The sequence below is a fragment of the Ahaetulla prasina genome, chromosome 1, assembly GCF_028640845.1.
Source record: "Ahaetulla prasina isolate Xishuangbanna chromosome 1, ASM2864084v1, whole genome shotgun sequence".
Lineage (NCBI taxonomy): Eukaryota > Metazoa > Chordata > Lepidosauria > Squamata > Colubridae > Ahaetulla > Ahaetulla prasina.
This window is the reverse complement of record NC_080539.1, coordinates 320,785,614-320,799,970: the sequence shown is the minus strand read 5'-3', so window position 1 is coordinate 320,799,970 and position 14,357 is coordinate 320,785,614. Positions and strand designations below refer to the sequence as shown.

General features: G+C 38.2%; 1 protein-coding gene across 1 annotated transcript in view; it reads left to right on the top strand.

Moving 5' to 3' along the window:
• NEK9 (NIMA related kinase 9) overlaps window positions 1-13,995 on the top strand; it is a 43,625-nt gene extending 29,630 nt beyond the window's left edge. Inside the window, exons 14-22 of the mRNA XM_058162373.1 lie at window positions 21-176; window positions 491-599; window positions 1,945-2,106; window positions 2,641-2,811; window positions 2,990-3,052; window positions 8,264-8,454; window positions 9,018-9,182; window positions 10,614-10,823; window positions 11,943-13,995. Of these exons, the coding sequence (XP_058018356.1) occupies window positions 21-176; window positions 491-599; window positions 1,945-2,106; window positions 2,641-2,811; window positions 2,990-3,052; window positions 8,264-8,454; window positions 9,018-9,182; window positions 10,614-10,823; window positions 11,943-12,065 (1,350 nt within the window). The 3' untranslated portion in view covers window positions 12,066-13,995. The remainder of the gene's footprint in view (window positions 1-20; window positions 177-490; window positions 600-1,944; window positions 2,107-2,640; window positions 2,812-2,989; window positions 3,053-8,263; window positions 8,455-9,017; window positions 9,183-10,613; window positions 10,824-11,942) is intronic.
• Window positions 13,996-14,357: the final 362 nt, after the last annotated feature.

The window sequence follows — 14,357 nt, the reverse complement described above, 5'->3', positions numbered from 1 at the left end:
CTTACGTATTTCTTTTTTAGGTAGAAATTCAAAAGACTTCCAATATTGTCTCAGTCCAGTGTGGCAGTGATGGAACCTTTCTCCTCACACAAGCTGGCAAGGTGTTGGCCTGTGGTCTGAATGAATTCAACAAGCTAGGCCTGAACCAATGCACTTCAGGGATTATTAATCATGATGTGAGTGGCCTTGCATGAAAATAGGAAAATAATGTTTTCATGATTATACTTATAAATATAATTTTTAAAATTTAATTTTTAAAATATTTGTTGTTAACAGATTAAAAAGAACCAAAGGGGGCAAATGAATATGGTTTACATTTTCTAGAAATAATGTTATGCATGTTTGGAAAGCCTATACCAATAAATACTGCTTTTCTTACAAAGAGTCTTGTGATATTAAGACATTCTCAGGCTTTGCATGCATCGTTCTTGATTAAAGTGTGAACATGGTATCAGGGTATTGGTTTTATAAAATTGATGTCTTCTCATAGGCTTATCAAGAAATCCCATATGCTACGACTTTTACTTTGGCCAAGAAACTCTCTTTCTACAAAATTCGCACTATTGCCCCAGGAAAGACACATACTGCTGCCATCGATGGTAAGATCAAATTACTATCTTGTGATGTAGTTTTATTTCTAGATAAAGGTAGGCTAACCTACAATTTCAGTAGGTGGCAGCAGGTTAATCTCAGCAGTGTCAGTTTTGGGTTATTACTCACTCATATAAGTGACACCTTGGGAATCTTAAACTATTAAGTAAACTGGGAAGTTATAGAATAAAACAAAATATTGGAAGAATGTAATACAAACCTTCCCTGTAGAATTACAATTACAATTAATGCACAATTTTTAACTAATAATACATATTAAACCTGTTAAATTAGCTCCATAAACTATTTCACACTACTGCAGTCAGCAGGGAAAATTAGTTTATTTGATTAAAAATAAAATCCTGAATGTTAACTCTGAAATTCCTAGCAGTGAATTGAATGAGATAACATTATGAAACTATCATTTCCGTGGTTAGGTACACCAATTAGACAACCCATGACCCGTTGGGTAATAGTTTCAGAGCTGTTTCCTTACCTATATAAAGAAACAGAATAACTAAGAGCAACAAAGCAGTGGGAGCAACTTACAACATTCTGCCAGATTGACTGTGGCTAATTGTCCTCCAGCAGCTGATGGTGAAACTGATTAGCCCAGCCTCCAGAGGACTAGGATGGGACTGTTCTACTGAATCCTGGGAGGACAGCACTAAAATTAATTTACCTTAACTACACAATTACACTATTTACATGAATAAATGAAAAAGGAAGACCACGATCTGCAGATCTGCACAATCTGATTGTTATTACAATAATTCTCCTGAAATAAATAAATATATGTGTTTGTTCATGTGTGCGCATACATATGTGCCATACAGACATCCTTTAACAAGAAAAATAGACGTGATTGCAGCTCCATTCTTATCTGGAAATATTTCTACCTGATCAGGAAAAGAGATAATCTGAAATTGTATATAACATTATAAAAATGGTTGAGTGCCTCAGGATTCTCTGTAATAAGATTGTCTTCTACTGATATTGGGAGTCTTGTGATTTAATTATACCTACACTGTCAATGGACTAGAGCCACTTTGTTTTCAAAATTCCAGATGGGCTGGTGTCTGGCTTAAATTATCTTGACCATAATCAACACTAATAGAAACATATGCATGTTGGTAAAGATATGATGAAATGATGCCTATTACCTATTAGAAATGCTTAAGATGAATGTATCTCTTGTCATGCTCCATGGAAAGGAAATCTATAATCTTAGAACAAATAATGATGAAGTGTTCTAAATGACGTCTTGCATTACAGCTCATAATATATTATTTGACAGTGTTTCTCAGCTTTCTGCATTATTAGTTCCTAATGACATAATTTTTTTTATTTCAGAGCGGGGTCGTCTGCTTACTTTTGGCTCCAATAAGTGTGGACAGTTGGGTGTTGGGGATTATAAGAAGCACCTAGGCATTAATTTACTAGGAGGGCCCCTTGGGGGAAAACAGGTCATCAGAGTTTCCTGTGGTGATGAGTTCACCATAGCTGCTACTGATGGTAAGTATAAGCATTAGTAGGTTGATGTGAATTTCTTCAAATTGAGTCTGTAAAGAATCAAAAATGGTTTGCTTAGAGGTTATAAGAATAAAAAAATCCAAACTGACTGGAAGGCATATAATGCATGCATTATATTTCAAGTCATGAAGTACTTTTTTGCTTTTAATATAAACAGTACAGCCAAAAGACGAACAGAGGTAGATGCAAGCATTTCACATTGACTCATCCGTACCTACATTACAATAACACAGTTAAAATTAGCCTCAAATTGTAATGTAGGTATGGATGAGTCAATATGAAATGCTTGCATCTACCTTTGTTCGTCTTTTGGCTGTATTGTTTAAACTATTAAAAGGGACTAATTGTTTTAAATTTTAATATAAAACCTCACAAATCACCATATTTTTATAGGGCTCACAGTGGTATTTTGGTTGTTATTATATCCTTAAATAGAAATAAATATAATCATTTGGGAATCCTTCAAACCTAAAGTGGGGTTCTTGACTTTAAGATGATAAATGTTTTGTTTTCCAGATAACCATATATTTGCATGGGGTAATGGAGGGAATGGCCGTTTAGCAATGACACCAACAGAGAGAGCTCACAGTTCTGATATTTGTACATCATGGCCTCGGCCCATTTTTGGCTCCTTGCATTATGTTCCAGATTTATCTTGTCGTGGATGGCATACCATAATAATTGTTGGTAAGTATAAAAATACTGTGTTCTTAAGGTAGATTATTACTTCATTTTTTTTCTCTAACTGTAAGATACAACACATTATTTGGATTCATATGTGCAAATGGGTCATTACTAAGCATACATCAGATTTCCCATATTCTTTAAATCTTGAGCTGAGAAAATGTTCTTTTTTTTTCACCAGAAAAAGTTATAAATTCTAAAACCATCCTTCGCTCCAGTAGCAGTGGCCTGTCCATTGGGACTGGTAAGTAATACATAATACTCTGTTGGAGTAGAAAATATTATAATTCAGAAGAATAGGACATCTCTGCATAATAATTATCAAGTTCAATCTCTGGCATAGACAACTAAGTAAGTTGTTGCTTTGAAAGTCACTGTTATCACTGCAAGTCACAATTATCACAGTGTAGACTGTAATCAGCCAAGATATAATTGCTAGATAGACTAAAGGCCTTTTAGACAGAGAATTTATTCTGATAAATCACTTTAGAGCTTGTTCTTTGCCGTCATTTCATTCATTAGAGAATAAATAAAATGATGCAGTTGTAGGAGCCTTTCCTTGTTGACTTGTATGATATAATAATATAATGATGCTAAAACTATGATCACATTAAGGTGAATTTAAGAAAGTTCAATTTGCCTGGGTGGAAGAAGACCAGAATTGAATAGCAGGCCATTAGCTCTTGGAAGACAATTGACATTTTGAGAAACTAGCTACTACAATATTATAGGTCTTTTCAGTCTTCTAGATTTCATTTAATTGCTAGAATGAAATTATGCTTTCTCTCACCAATTTACCTTGCTGAAACACTTAAGTTGCTTGGAATAAATTTTAAATATTTGTAGTCTCTTTCAGAACATTCTGGTAGTTATGAATTCTATGGAATCTCTTCTCTTTTTGTGAATGCTTTTTCCCCCCACCAAATAAGATTGGCATTAAAACAAGGAAACTGATTGAGTATAATCTACATAATGATTACAATATGCATTTATGAAAACAGATCTAAAAAATTGTTGGGCCAACTGAATACATGGAAAATATTCCATCAATTAGAAGTAATGATTGCAAGCACAATATATACATAGAGGATGTACATTTAAGAAGACATTTTGATATGTGACGGGAACATAGACAGCAGAAATAGATGAAGAAATTTAAAACATAGACATTTAAATTTAATAAACTCTTGAATAAAGAATAATGCTTTCCTTTTTCATGAGGTGATTGTATTCTCCTCACACTTACTAAGACTGCCAGATCAGCTAATTCAACTGACAGTCATTGGTCTTACATTGAATATGGAACAGTAGAGATCATTAACAAAATTAATATATAGAAATGTAAATTTTTTGAAGAAAAAATCATTAAGAGAAAGGTTTTGGACTTCCGGAGGAAGAGAGAGGAACCTGCCCCACTTTACATTGAGGGGGGCTGTGTAAAGAGAGTTTCCTCCTTTAAATTCCTGGGAGTCCATCTGTTGTGACCCAGGTTCCTGGACACGGACTCCTGGACTCGGATGATTCAGAAAGTGAGGGAGAAGACCTGGCCAGCCCTGCTTCTCTTGAGCCCTTTCCCTCCCTGGCACCCACTCAAAGGGAGGAGGAGGGGCCGGCAAAGCCTGATTCCATGGAGCCTCCTTCTGATTTGGCAACGCCCCAAGAACAGTTTTGGAGTGATGCAAGGTTACGTAGACGTGATCGGTGTGCGCAGCAGCGGAAGAGTTGGGACAAAGCCAAGTCATAATTGTCATGCAGTGACATCTGCAGAGACTATAAATAGGAGGCGGGACTTCCTGGTTTTTTGTCTTGGACAAAGTAATGAATTTGGGCGGGCAATCTGTATCAACGGAGGGAAGAATATATTCATGAGTAATTCTGGCCTTATCTGTAATTTCCTTTTTATCTCCAGAAACTTGGCAGGCCCGTGGGTAGACGTAGCCAGGACATTTATATATATGTAAATAAATCAGAAAAGGAGGCCTCTGACTGACTCTTTGCTGGGAGTATTGGGGGAAGGGAAACAGAACACCATCTCAGCGAAGATCTCACCTGGAAAAACAACATGATCCAGGTGGCCAGGAAGGCCCAACAGAGACTCCATTTCCTTAGGATCTTGCATAAAAACAGGGTGGAACAACAACTGATGACCTCTTTTTACTGGTCCACAATAGAAAGCGTCCTCACTTATTGCATCACGGTATGGCATGCTGATCTGACAGCTGCAGATAAAAAAACATTACAGAGGGTGGTGAGTACAGCACAAAACAGCCCCTGATACCACTAGATGACATCGCTAGGGCTCATTGCCTTAGAAGAGTGAGGAAAATTCTCAGGGACGACTCTCACCCTGGTCATCACTTCTTTACCCTCCTACCATCGGGAAGGAGATATAGAAGTATAGCCAGCTGCACAAACAGGCTGAAGAACAGTTTTTATCCGTGGGCTGTCAGACTCCTGAATGAAAAATAACATCATAACTATGTAGTATGATAGACTGCAGGGCCGGCGCAATGTGTAACATGTTCACACTGGTGCAATATGATTTATTGGGTTAGGGATTTTCTGCCTTCACTGTGAGTTGTGTTGGGGAGGTGCAATGAGGGAGCTCAACCAATCTCATTGTACATATGGAATGCCCTGGAAGATTAAAATGCTCTGCTATTATTTTCTCTGTGTTCTGATATTGATAACATATGTGATCCATTCATTCTTTTGCACAAAACCTGGTTCTGTTTAGCTTATACAGAATTCAGCAGTTGATGGCATATGTCTTATTAGCGAAAGAGCATTTGAAGGTGCCTATAATCCTGAGCATGAAGTTGCTGCGGTTGTGTGATGCTACAACTTAGAAATCTATTTTGTTTCAGAGTTTGATCTCCATCTCTCTGTTACTGGTGGCTTATGAGTTATGTTACTTAAAGTTGGGTGGTTTTCTATAGGCAAATATAGGCCTGCCACCTGGTACTAAGAAAGTGCAGTGTCATGGTCCATTATAACATTGCCAGGGAGCTCAGTCTCTCTTCTCAATTCAGCTGAATCTGAGATAGATGATGGTGGTTAGGAAGCCAAGCAGAAGAGCGATGGAAGAGTGATTTAACTTTATTATTATTATTTTTTTATTTATTTGATTTTTATACCGTCCTTCTCCCGAAAGACTCAGGGCGGTGTATAGGCAAGATAAAACATACAATGTACAAATTAAAATGCAATTTAAAAAACTTATTTTAAAATTAGCCTGAAAAAATTAAAATATGCCATGAACTAAAAACCCCATTTAAAATTAATAAAATTTACAAAATTTAAAATTAAAATTCAATTCAAGCCAGCCCCGCGCGAATAAAAAGGTGTGTCTTCAGTTCACGACGGAATGTCCGAAGGTCAGGTATTTGGCGTAAGCTCGGGGGAAGCTCGTTCCAGAGTGTGGGAGCCCCCACAGAGAAGGCCCTTCCCCTGGGGGCCGCCAGCCGGCATTGTTTGGCGGACGGCACCCTGAGAAGTCCCTCTCTGTGAGAGCGTACGGGTCGGTGGGAGGCATGTGGTAACAGCAGGCGGTCCCGTAAGTACCCAGGCCCTAAGCCATAGAGCGCTTTAAAGGTCGTAACCAGCATCTTAAAGTGCACTCGAAAGGCCACAGGTAGCCAGTGCAGTCTGCGCAGGAGCGGTGTTACGTGGGAGCTACGCGTAGCTCCCTCTATCACCCGCGCAGCTGCATTCTGGACTAACTGAAGCCTCCGAGTGCACTTCAAGGGGGGCCCCATGTAGAGAGCATTACAATAATCCAAGTGAGAGGTAACGAGCGCATGAGTGACCGTGCACAAGGCATCCCGATCAAGGAAGGGGCGCAACTGCCGAACCAGGCGAACCTGGTGGAAGGCCCTCCTGGAGACGGCCGTCAAATGATCTTCAAGCGACAGCCGATCATCCAGGAGGACACCTAAGTTGCGCACCCTATCCTTTGGGGCCAATAACTCGCCTCCAACAGCCAGCCGCGGCTGCAGCTGGCTGAATCGGGATGCCGGCATCCACAGCCACTCCGTCATGGAGGGATTAAGCTTGAGCCTGTTTCTCCCCATCCAGACCCGTACGGCTTCCAAACACCGGGACAGCACTTCAACAACTTCATTGGGGTGGCCCAGGGTGGAAAAGTACAGCTGGGTGTCATCAGCGTACTGCTGGTATCTCACCCCGAAGCCACTGATGATCTCACCCAACGGCTTCATATAGATGTTGAACAGCAGGGGCGAGAGAATCAACCCCTGCGGGACCCCACAAGTGAGGCACCTCGCGGTCGACCTCTGCTCCCCTGTCAACACCGTCTGCGACCGGTCGGAGAGATAGGAGGAGAACCACCGATACACGGTGCCTCCCACTCCCAATCCCTCCAACCGGCGCAGCAAGATACCATGGTCGATGGTATCAAAAGCCGCTGAGAGATCTAACTCTACTGTAAAGGAAAGGAGGTTTCTGGGCTGGTTGTGTTTTGTCCCACTGTTATCCCGTTATTTTCTAAACAAATGTTTTGTTCAAATGTGAAATAGAGATTCTAGGATAAATATTCTTCAGCCTCCTCTATTATCACTATGCTTGTTGAATGAAATAGAGAAATAGTCTCTGTTCCATTCCTCTGCACACAAAGACACATACACACAGAGAGAAAGTTTTTCTCAGAGTTTTAATAGTTTCTAATATTCTGTTTTTGCGAGAGAACTTCAGTCATACACACAAGTTTAATAAATTATTAGTTCAGGATCCAGTCAGGATCATATTATGAATTTGTTTCATAATATATAATATGTCCCATCTTCCTACAGTTTTTCTACAGATTTCAACAACTTTCAATGAATTCACAGAGCTGCTATTTTATCTATGGATGGTTTTGTTTCTTGTCCTTACAAATCAGCCAAATTTGGTATTGAAAGAAATGATAATTTTAAACAAAAAAAAAGGAAAAGCAGCTGGCGTAATGTTAACATACAAGAGTATTAGGATTTTGGTAGAATACAAGAAATGTATGACTACAATACTGTGGTAATTGAAAGACAGATATAGCAAAAGTGAAATGTTATAGAAAAATGTTGTCTTCATGTTTACTGTGAGATAACATCATCGTATCATCATGGTGGCAGTTCCTCACTGAACTAATGGTGACTGGCAATCCTGTTGCTAAATGATGTAAAATGTCACGTCTACTACAATAGATGGAATTTCAAGGATCAGTTATAAGTCCCTTTGTTCAGTGCCATTGTAACTTTGAATGGTTGCTAAACAAATAGTCATTAAGTGAGGACTGTATGGCTGAGTCAGTGGTTTTTGATTTTGCATTCTATCATAAGGATACTTTTGTCTTTTTACATCAACTCCATTCTGACAGTAGTAGATGCATTTTCAAGAACACTAGATTTCCTTGAAATGGGCAAATATTTAAGATTTTTAATTCCCTACTCTTTTCTGTTAGTGGCACAGGGTTCTACAGCTGAATCAAATGAGGAAGAAGAAACTGAACAGGATTCTGAGAGCCCTGATAATAGCAGAGGCTTCCGGAGAACTATGGAAGCAGATTGCGGAATGGGAGAGCAGATCAGCACCACAGAAGTAGCTGTAGATAGCAGTGCTGCTAGCAGCTCCTGTCCTAGTTGGCTGCGTAAGGTAACTCACTGTTGCTATGGTTAGAAAAAAGGAAAAATAAAACTTTTTCTAATAGTTGTCTTGGAATTAATGGCTTTTTTCAAAACGTGTACTTTAAAATGACCCTTAAAATTAATATTGAAGGAGACACAAGCATTTTTAGCAATTAAGCAATTAAAAAAAATTTAAAAAGCAATTTTAAAAAAATTGAGAAAAAGTTGAAACAAACTAACACTATTGTATACAGTATTTCTTTATGTAGATTAGATGAATTTATAATCCTGAAGAGCAGTTAGTTTTTCTTCAACAGTTGAAACAATTATTCATTGTAGGCAGTATTTCTTTTGTTAGGAATGGGAAATTGAATTCCATTTCATTCAGAATATGTATGTACTTAGTGTGTAATATATCTAATGCATCATCAGCAGTTACAATTCATCCTCAACATATTAGACAGAGCTAAAAGAAAATATTTACTTTTAAAATAATTAATTAGTCTCTTATTCTTATTTCTTTTGTAACATCCAACATAAGCATGTTGGATATCTTTATATTCTTATTTACTTGCTCTCTTTGTGAAATAGGAGCTGGAGAATGCAGAGTTCATCCCAATGCCCCAAACCCCTTCTCTTGAAAGCTTAGCCTCTTCCAGATCTGACAAAGAAACTTTTCCCTACAATGAACTAAAAGGACTCCATATGCCTTCGCCCACACCAGTTGACATTAACGAATCCAAATCAGAATCTTGGGTAATGTAAATATCTATAAATATATAGAAATAGTTTCTGTAGTTTGGGATCTGGATTGGAGGAAGAAATAAGGTGTAAAATGAAAAGCTTTAAAAATGTTCATCTAAGAAATGAAGTAAGATATATGAAATTATTAGGCTAAGAGGATCTACATAACCGAGAAATATAATTCAAACTGGTGTATGAGCGTGTAAGCTTTTAAGGTTGGATGACAGAAATGTGTTGCCTCCGGCCTCTCTTTTGCCATCAAGAGCCTTCCGGAAAGCCCTCTGCAGCTGAGAAACGGGCTCCGGAGTGACCCATGCGGCACCTCCTGACTTCCATTTCACCTTCAGAGGCTTTCCAGAAGGCATCTGTAGCCGATAAAAGAGCTCCAGATTTATCCGGCTGCATAGGGCTTTCCGGAAGCCTCTGATGACGAAATGGAGGCCAGGGGTCACATGCGCAAGCGGTGGCAAGTGGCCACAAAAGACATGGGCCTGCAAGGCGAGGCAGGTGTTGGGGTGTGCAAAACCTGGTGAGTAGGGCAGCTCTACCCCCCATCCCCACCCTAGCTTAATTTATACCTGTGTGCCTCCCCCCACTCCCTGCACCCAGGGGTGGGTAGGGTCTTAATTAGGGCTAATTTTGAGGGTAGGGCTTAATTTTAATGCATGCGTTCAAAACATGATAGGGCTTCTTTTTGGGGTGGGTTATATTTTCAGGGAAACACAGTAGGTGGCCCATTAATTTTATAAATAAATAAACCTGGGAAGACAAAAAATATGAAACAACACTAAAAGTAGCAAAAGTGACAAAATCTTCCTCATTCCCAAAGGAATATATATTTCAGGTTATAGCTAGAACATTCGCAGAGATTTGCTGATTAGCTAACTATTCTACACTTATTGTCAAGCTTCCAAGTAACACCCCCAACCAAGTAAAACTCCAAGGCAGGCAATTCCTCAATGTTCTATTTTATTAGAGAATGTCATATTGGCACATCTAGGAAAACCCAAATCTGAAAGGCCCTGGGTTTTCCCCACCCAAAGGAAAGTCAAAGTCCCTTCCCCTGCACCTACAAGTCCATCACATGGTCCAATCAATCTACCATCCCAACTGGAGATGTTTCCCAATCACGCCTCTCCAGTTGCAGGCTGAACGTCCTTGACTCCCAGAGAAAAGAATGCTGTTATGGCTATCTATCTCTACACACTTCATGTAACCCCCCTCCCAGTTTCCCACAGCAGGCCTATGCACTAAATGTGGCAGCTCTGAAGAGCCAAAGAGAAAGATGGCCTCCAGGGCTGACAATTATTTAGTATTTTGATCTGTTAGGCTTTTAGTAGTTCTAATCTACCAGCTATGATTACCTATAGTGCTTTGGAAAAGCATTGATTTTCAATTTTTTATAACACTTATTCATGAATGTACTCAATTTTCTTTTTACAGCAGCTAGTCTTGGATTCAACAGAATCCTGTGATAGAGGGAAATTGCCTGTGGCATCATCTGAATGTAAATGCAGTTTTCTGCAGGCTGAAGTGGAACGTCTGAGTGGCTTAATATCAAAGTGCTTGGCAGATCAAGAAAAATTACAACAAGAAACTGCCTGTCTTAATGCCCAGCTGCAGGTTCTCTCTAGGAGACAAGGAACACACCAGGTAATTTTTTTACTGGGAAAAGCTAACAATTACATTCTAGAGTCAACAATACCTACACCTATACCAAGCAAATCTGATGGGGCCTCAGTCACCCTAATTAACTGCAGCTTCTGAATGTGCTTCAAGGACAGCCCCAAGAAAGCATATTGCACTACTCCAGTTCAGGAGGTGATTAAAGTGTGTGTTACTAGGAACAGATTGGCGCACAACACAAAGTTGTGCAAAATTGCTCTTGGCCATGGTGGCTTATTCCTCAAACAAGATTTGGGAATCCAGAAGGCCTTCCAAATTGCACATTGGTTTTGTTTGTGGTAGTACAAAAATTGTTCAGCACTATTGTCTTTAGGATGGCTTCTTTAAAGGATATTAAAACCATCCTCTGGGAACCCTTAGCCAATCAATAGGGACATGGATTTGAATAGACAGGTGGCTAAGCTAGTAGTCCCTAGAACTTTTTCTTAGAACCCTAATTCATCAGGAGTAACAGGATCAAATTCCATCCAGATAACCACAGATTAAGCTGCATTCACCTTCATAGGACCTACTTCAAAGTTGGAGTTCAACTTGGAACAAATCTGAGTTAATTTATCTGATAAGTGCCTGGCATATTTGTTACAGAGACTTTGCAAGTAATCCTCTGAACCAGCTCTTCCTTGAATGGCCCCCGTTATTTTAAACAAGTCTTGGGTGCTTATTCAGCCTAATTGGAAGCAAGTGGAACTTACTTTATATCACGTTCATTTATATTTCCCTGCTGAAAAACCATGCTGATAGGATGATACCTTAAGAAAACACACTGGGTTTTTTCCTACTTTCTATTCCTTTTCAGACCCTTAAAGAATAGATATTGTAGCCAACGTTAAGAGACAAACTAGTTCATAAATAAGTTCCAGCTGAGTAGTTTTATGGGACATTTATGGAAAGTTTATATTTCCTTGACAATCTGAGCAAACAACTGTTAGGCCTTTCAGGACCATTTTATTCTTAGTACATGTGTGGAATAACAGAGATTAGAAAGCAATTGTGATTAAACAAAATATCCAGTTGAGCACATTTCATGTTGTATTACTGCCTGTAATTTTTTTTCAATTGTGAATATTTTCTTTTTAATCTGAACAGCTGGAATCTCATTCCAAAGCTACACAAACATCCAAAGAAGAGATGGAATCAGATCCAAAGCCTGACTTGGATTCTGAATCCTGGTGTCTCCTTGGAACTGACTCATGCCGCTTTAGCCTGTAGTCTTTATATCCTGGAACCTATTCATTTTCACACAACATTAACTACATGTAGAGAACAGCTTTCCTAGATTCAGGTCCTTCGTTAACAATGAAGTCAAGAGTCTCTATAGCCTCCACGTATGCAAGAGAGGAAGCACTGCCTTAAGCTATGAAACTAGGAGGGGATTTAGAGAGAGTGTGAACAGTTAAATTCAAACCAATGTCTGTGCAGGTATGACAAAGGTGAGTTCTCTCAGTGTATTGTTGAGTCGGTAACACTGTTCCCAGGAATGGTTCCAGCAGCAGCACTTCGTTTACTTCCTAACTTTTAAACAACAGCATTGAATGCAACCGTATTCACTTCATCTTCAAGCAGTTCAAAGATGAACAATTATTGAAAAGAGAAAGCCAGCAAACACCTACATTGACAGTAAAATTGAATGCTCTGAGTTACTTTTAGCTGATAAAGTTAAAGGAGAAGCATCTTAGCCTCTAAGAATGAAGTTTGAAGAAGGCGAAATATTAAAAAAAAGTGGATGAAAGCATCCCAAGAGAAAAAAAAAACAAGTTTCTATTTATATTCATTTCTAAACACATATACATGAATCTGCAGATAACTTATTTATAGTTTTAGGGATGTTGGAGAAGGACATCAAGCACCCCTTTTTTTTCATTGCCGTTAGGCATTGTTCAAATGCAAAAGAACTGGCTGAACTCTTTCAGCCGCTCTAAATCTCTAGCTCTAGAACTCAACAAGCACTGCTTTTGATGTCAGACAGAGTGATTGGAATTTGAAATCAGACACATTTATGACTTGACTCATATTATTCAGTTATTGGCCTGAATTCCAATAAGAACTATGGAAAACCTCTTCTTTTTGCCCTAAATCAGTATTTTTGCTTCCTTTCAATACTTAATGAAACTGGACTTAAACATTGCTTTTAACAAAGTATGTGCATCAGATATAGTGGTCACAATCAATTATCATACATCACTTCAGAACTACTTCTCTAGTATTATTACTAAACTATGCATGAAATTTTTTGAAGGTATGTTGCTTTGTTTTTCACATTTAAAAATGAAATTGATATTTTTATTAATTGGATTACTTCACTATCTACTCCTTTGGCATACATATAATTTCTAAGAACTATTTCTGCATTTCTTTTTACAATAGTATGGGGTTTTATTACAGCTTAACTATAACTTTTAGAAAAAGTTCTTTTGTATGCTTGTGTCCCATTATTTTATTTGGTAGACCCTTGATTTTAATTTCAACTTCTGATATATCTCCAACATCTCTTACATATTCTATAATTTTATCAGACTGAGAAAAGGAGAAGGGAAAGAGTGTTAAACCAAAATTTGGTCTGTTAAATATTTTAGATCATTGTGCCATTTGGTTGATTTCTTGCCCTCCAAAAATTACTGAAGTTTTTTTCACCCCATATGAAAATACTGTTTCATCAACAGAGGTTGTCTTTTTATTAAAAAAAAATGTTGGGGCTACATCTAGTAAAAAAAAAAACATGGAGCAGATGAGAATCACTATTTTGCAGAGCACTGTTTTTATTTCTCTGCTCTGGAATACTAACTCACTGTACTGAGTGGTGATCCGTCAGCAATACATGTGTGCCTTTAAATATAACACTGTCCAAGTTGTGCCTGTTACAGATCCTGATATATGCCCCAGCCCTGCTATGCAACCAAAGCAGAGATTTTGTCCCACCTAAAGGATGAAGGGAAAAGGCCAAAGTATTTTTTAGAAGTCTGTTTCCCTTCTCCCTTTTTTAGCAGGGCTAGTTCTTAAATGACGGTTACTTACTAGCATTGCTGTTGATCTATTATATTGAAATACAATGTATGAAAACTATTTTGTTGTAATCTGTTTTTCTAAAATGCAATAGTGGAATGGTTTGATGTTTTTTGTTTCAATAAATTTTGACACTCAATTGTTTCTGTCCTGATTAATTCTAGTAGAAATTGAAGATATTTCAAGGAAAACACTTTTAAGGTTGCTACATTTATCATGATCAGACATGATCCACATTTTCACAGGCAATGCTTATCTTCCTCCTGCTACTGCTGTTTTTTTTAATATTTTCAGTAATGGCTGCTGCTTTACTTTTTAGAAATATTATTTAGAAAGATATGAAAATCTTACAACACTTAAAACCAATCATTTTTCTGCATATATATATTATGTTGATTATACCTTTTAGATCTTTTGGCTTGTCATTATGGTTACGAATAGTTCTCATTTAACTACCACTTATGCCGCAATGACTTTGAATTTATGACAGGACTAACCGAG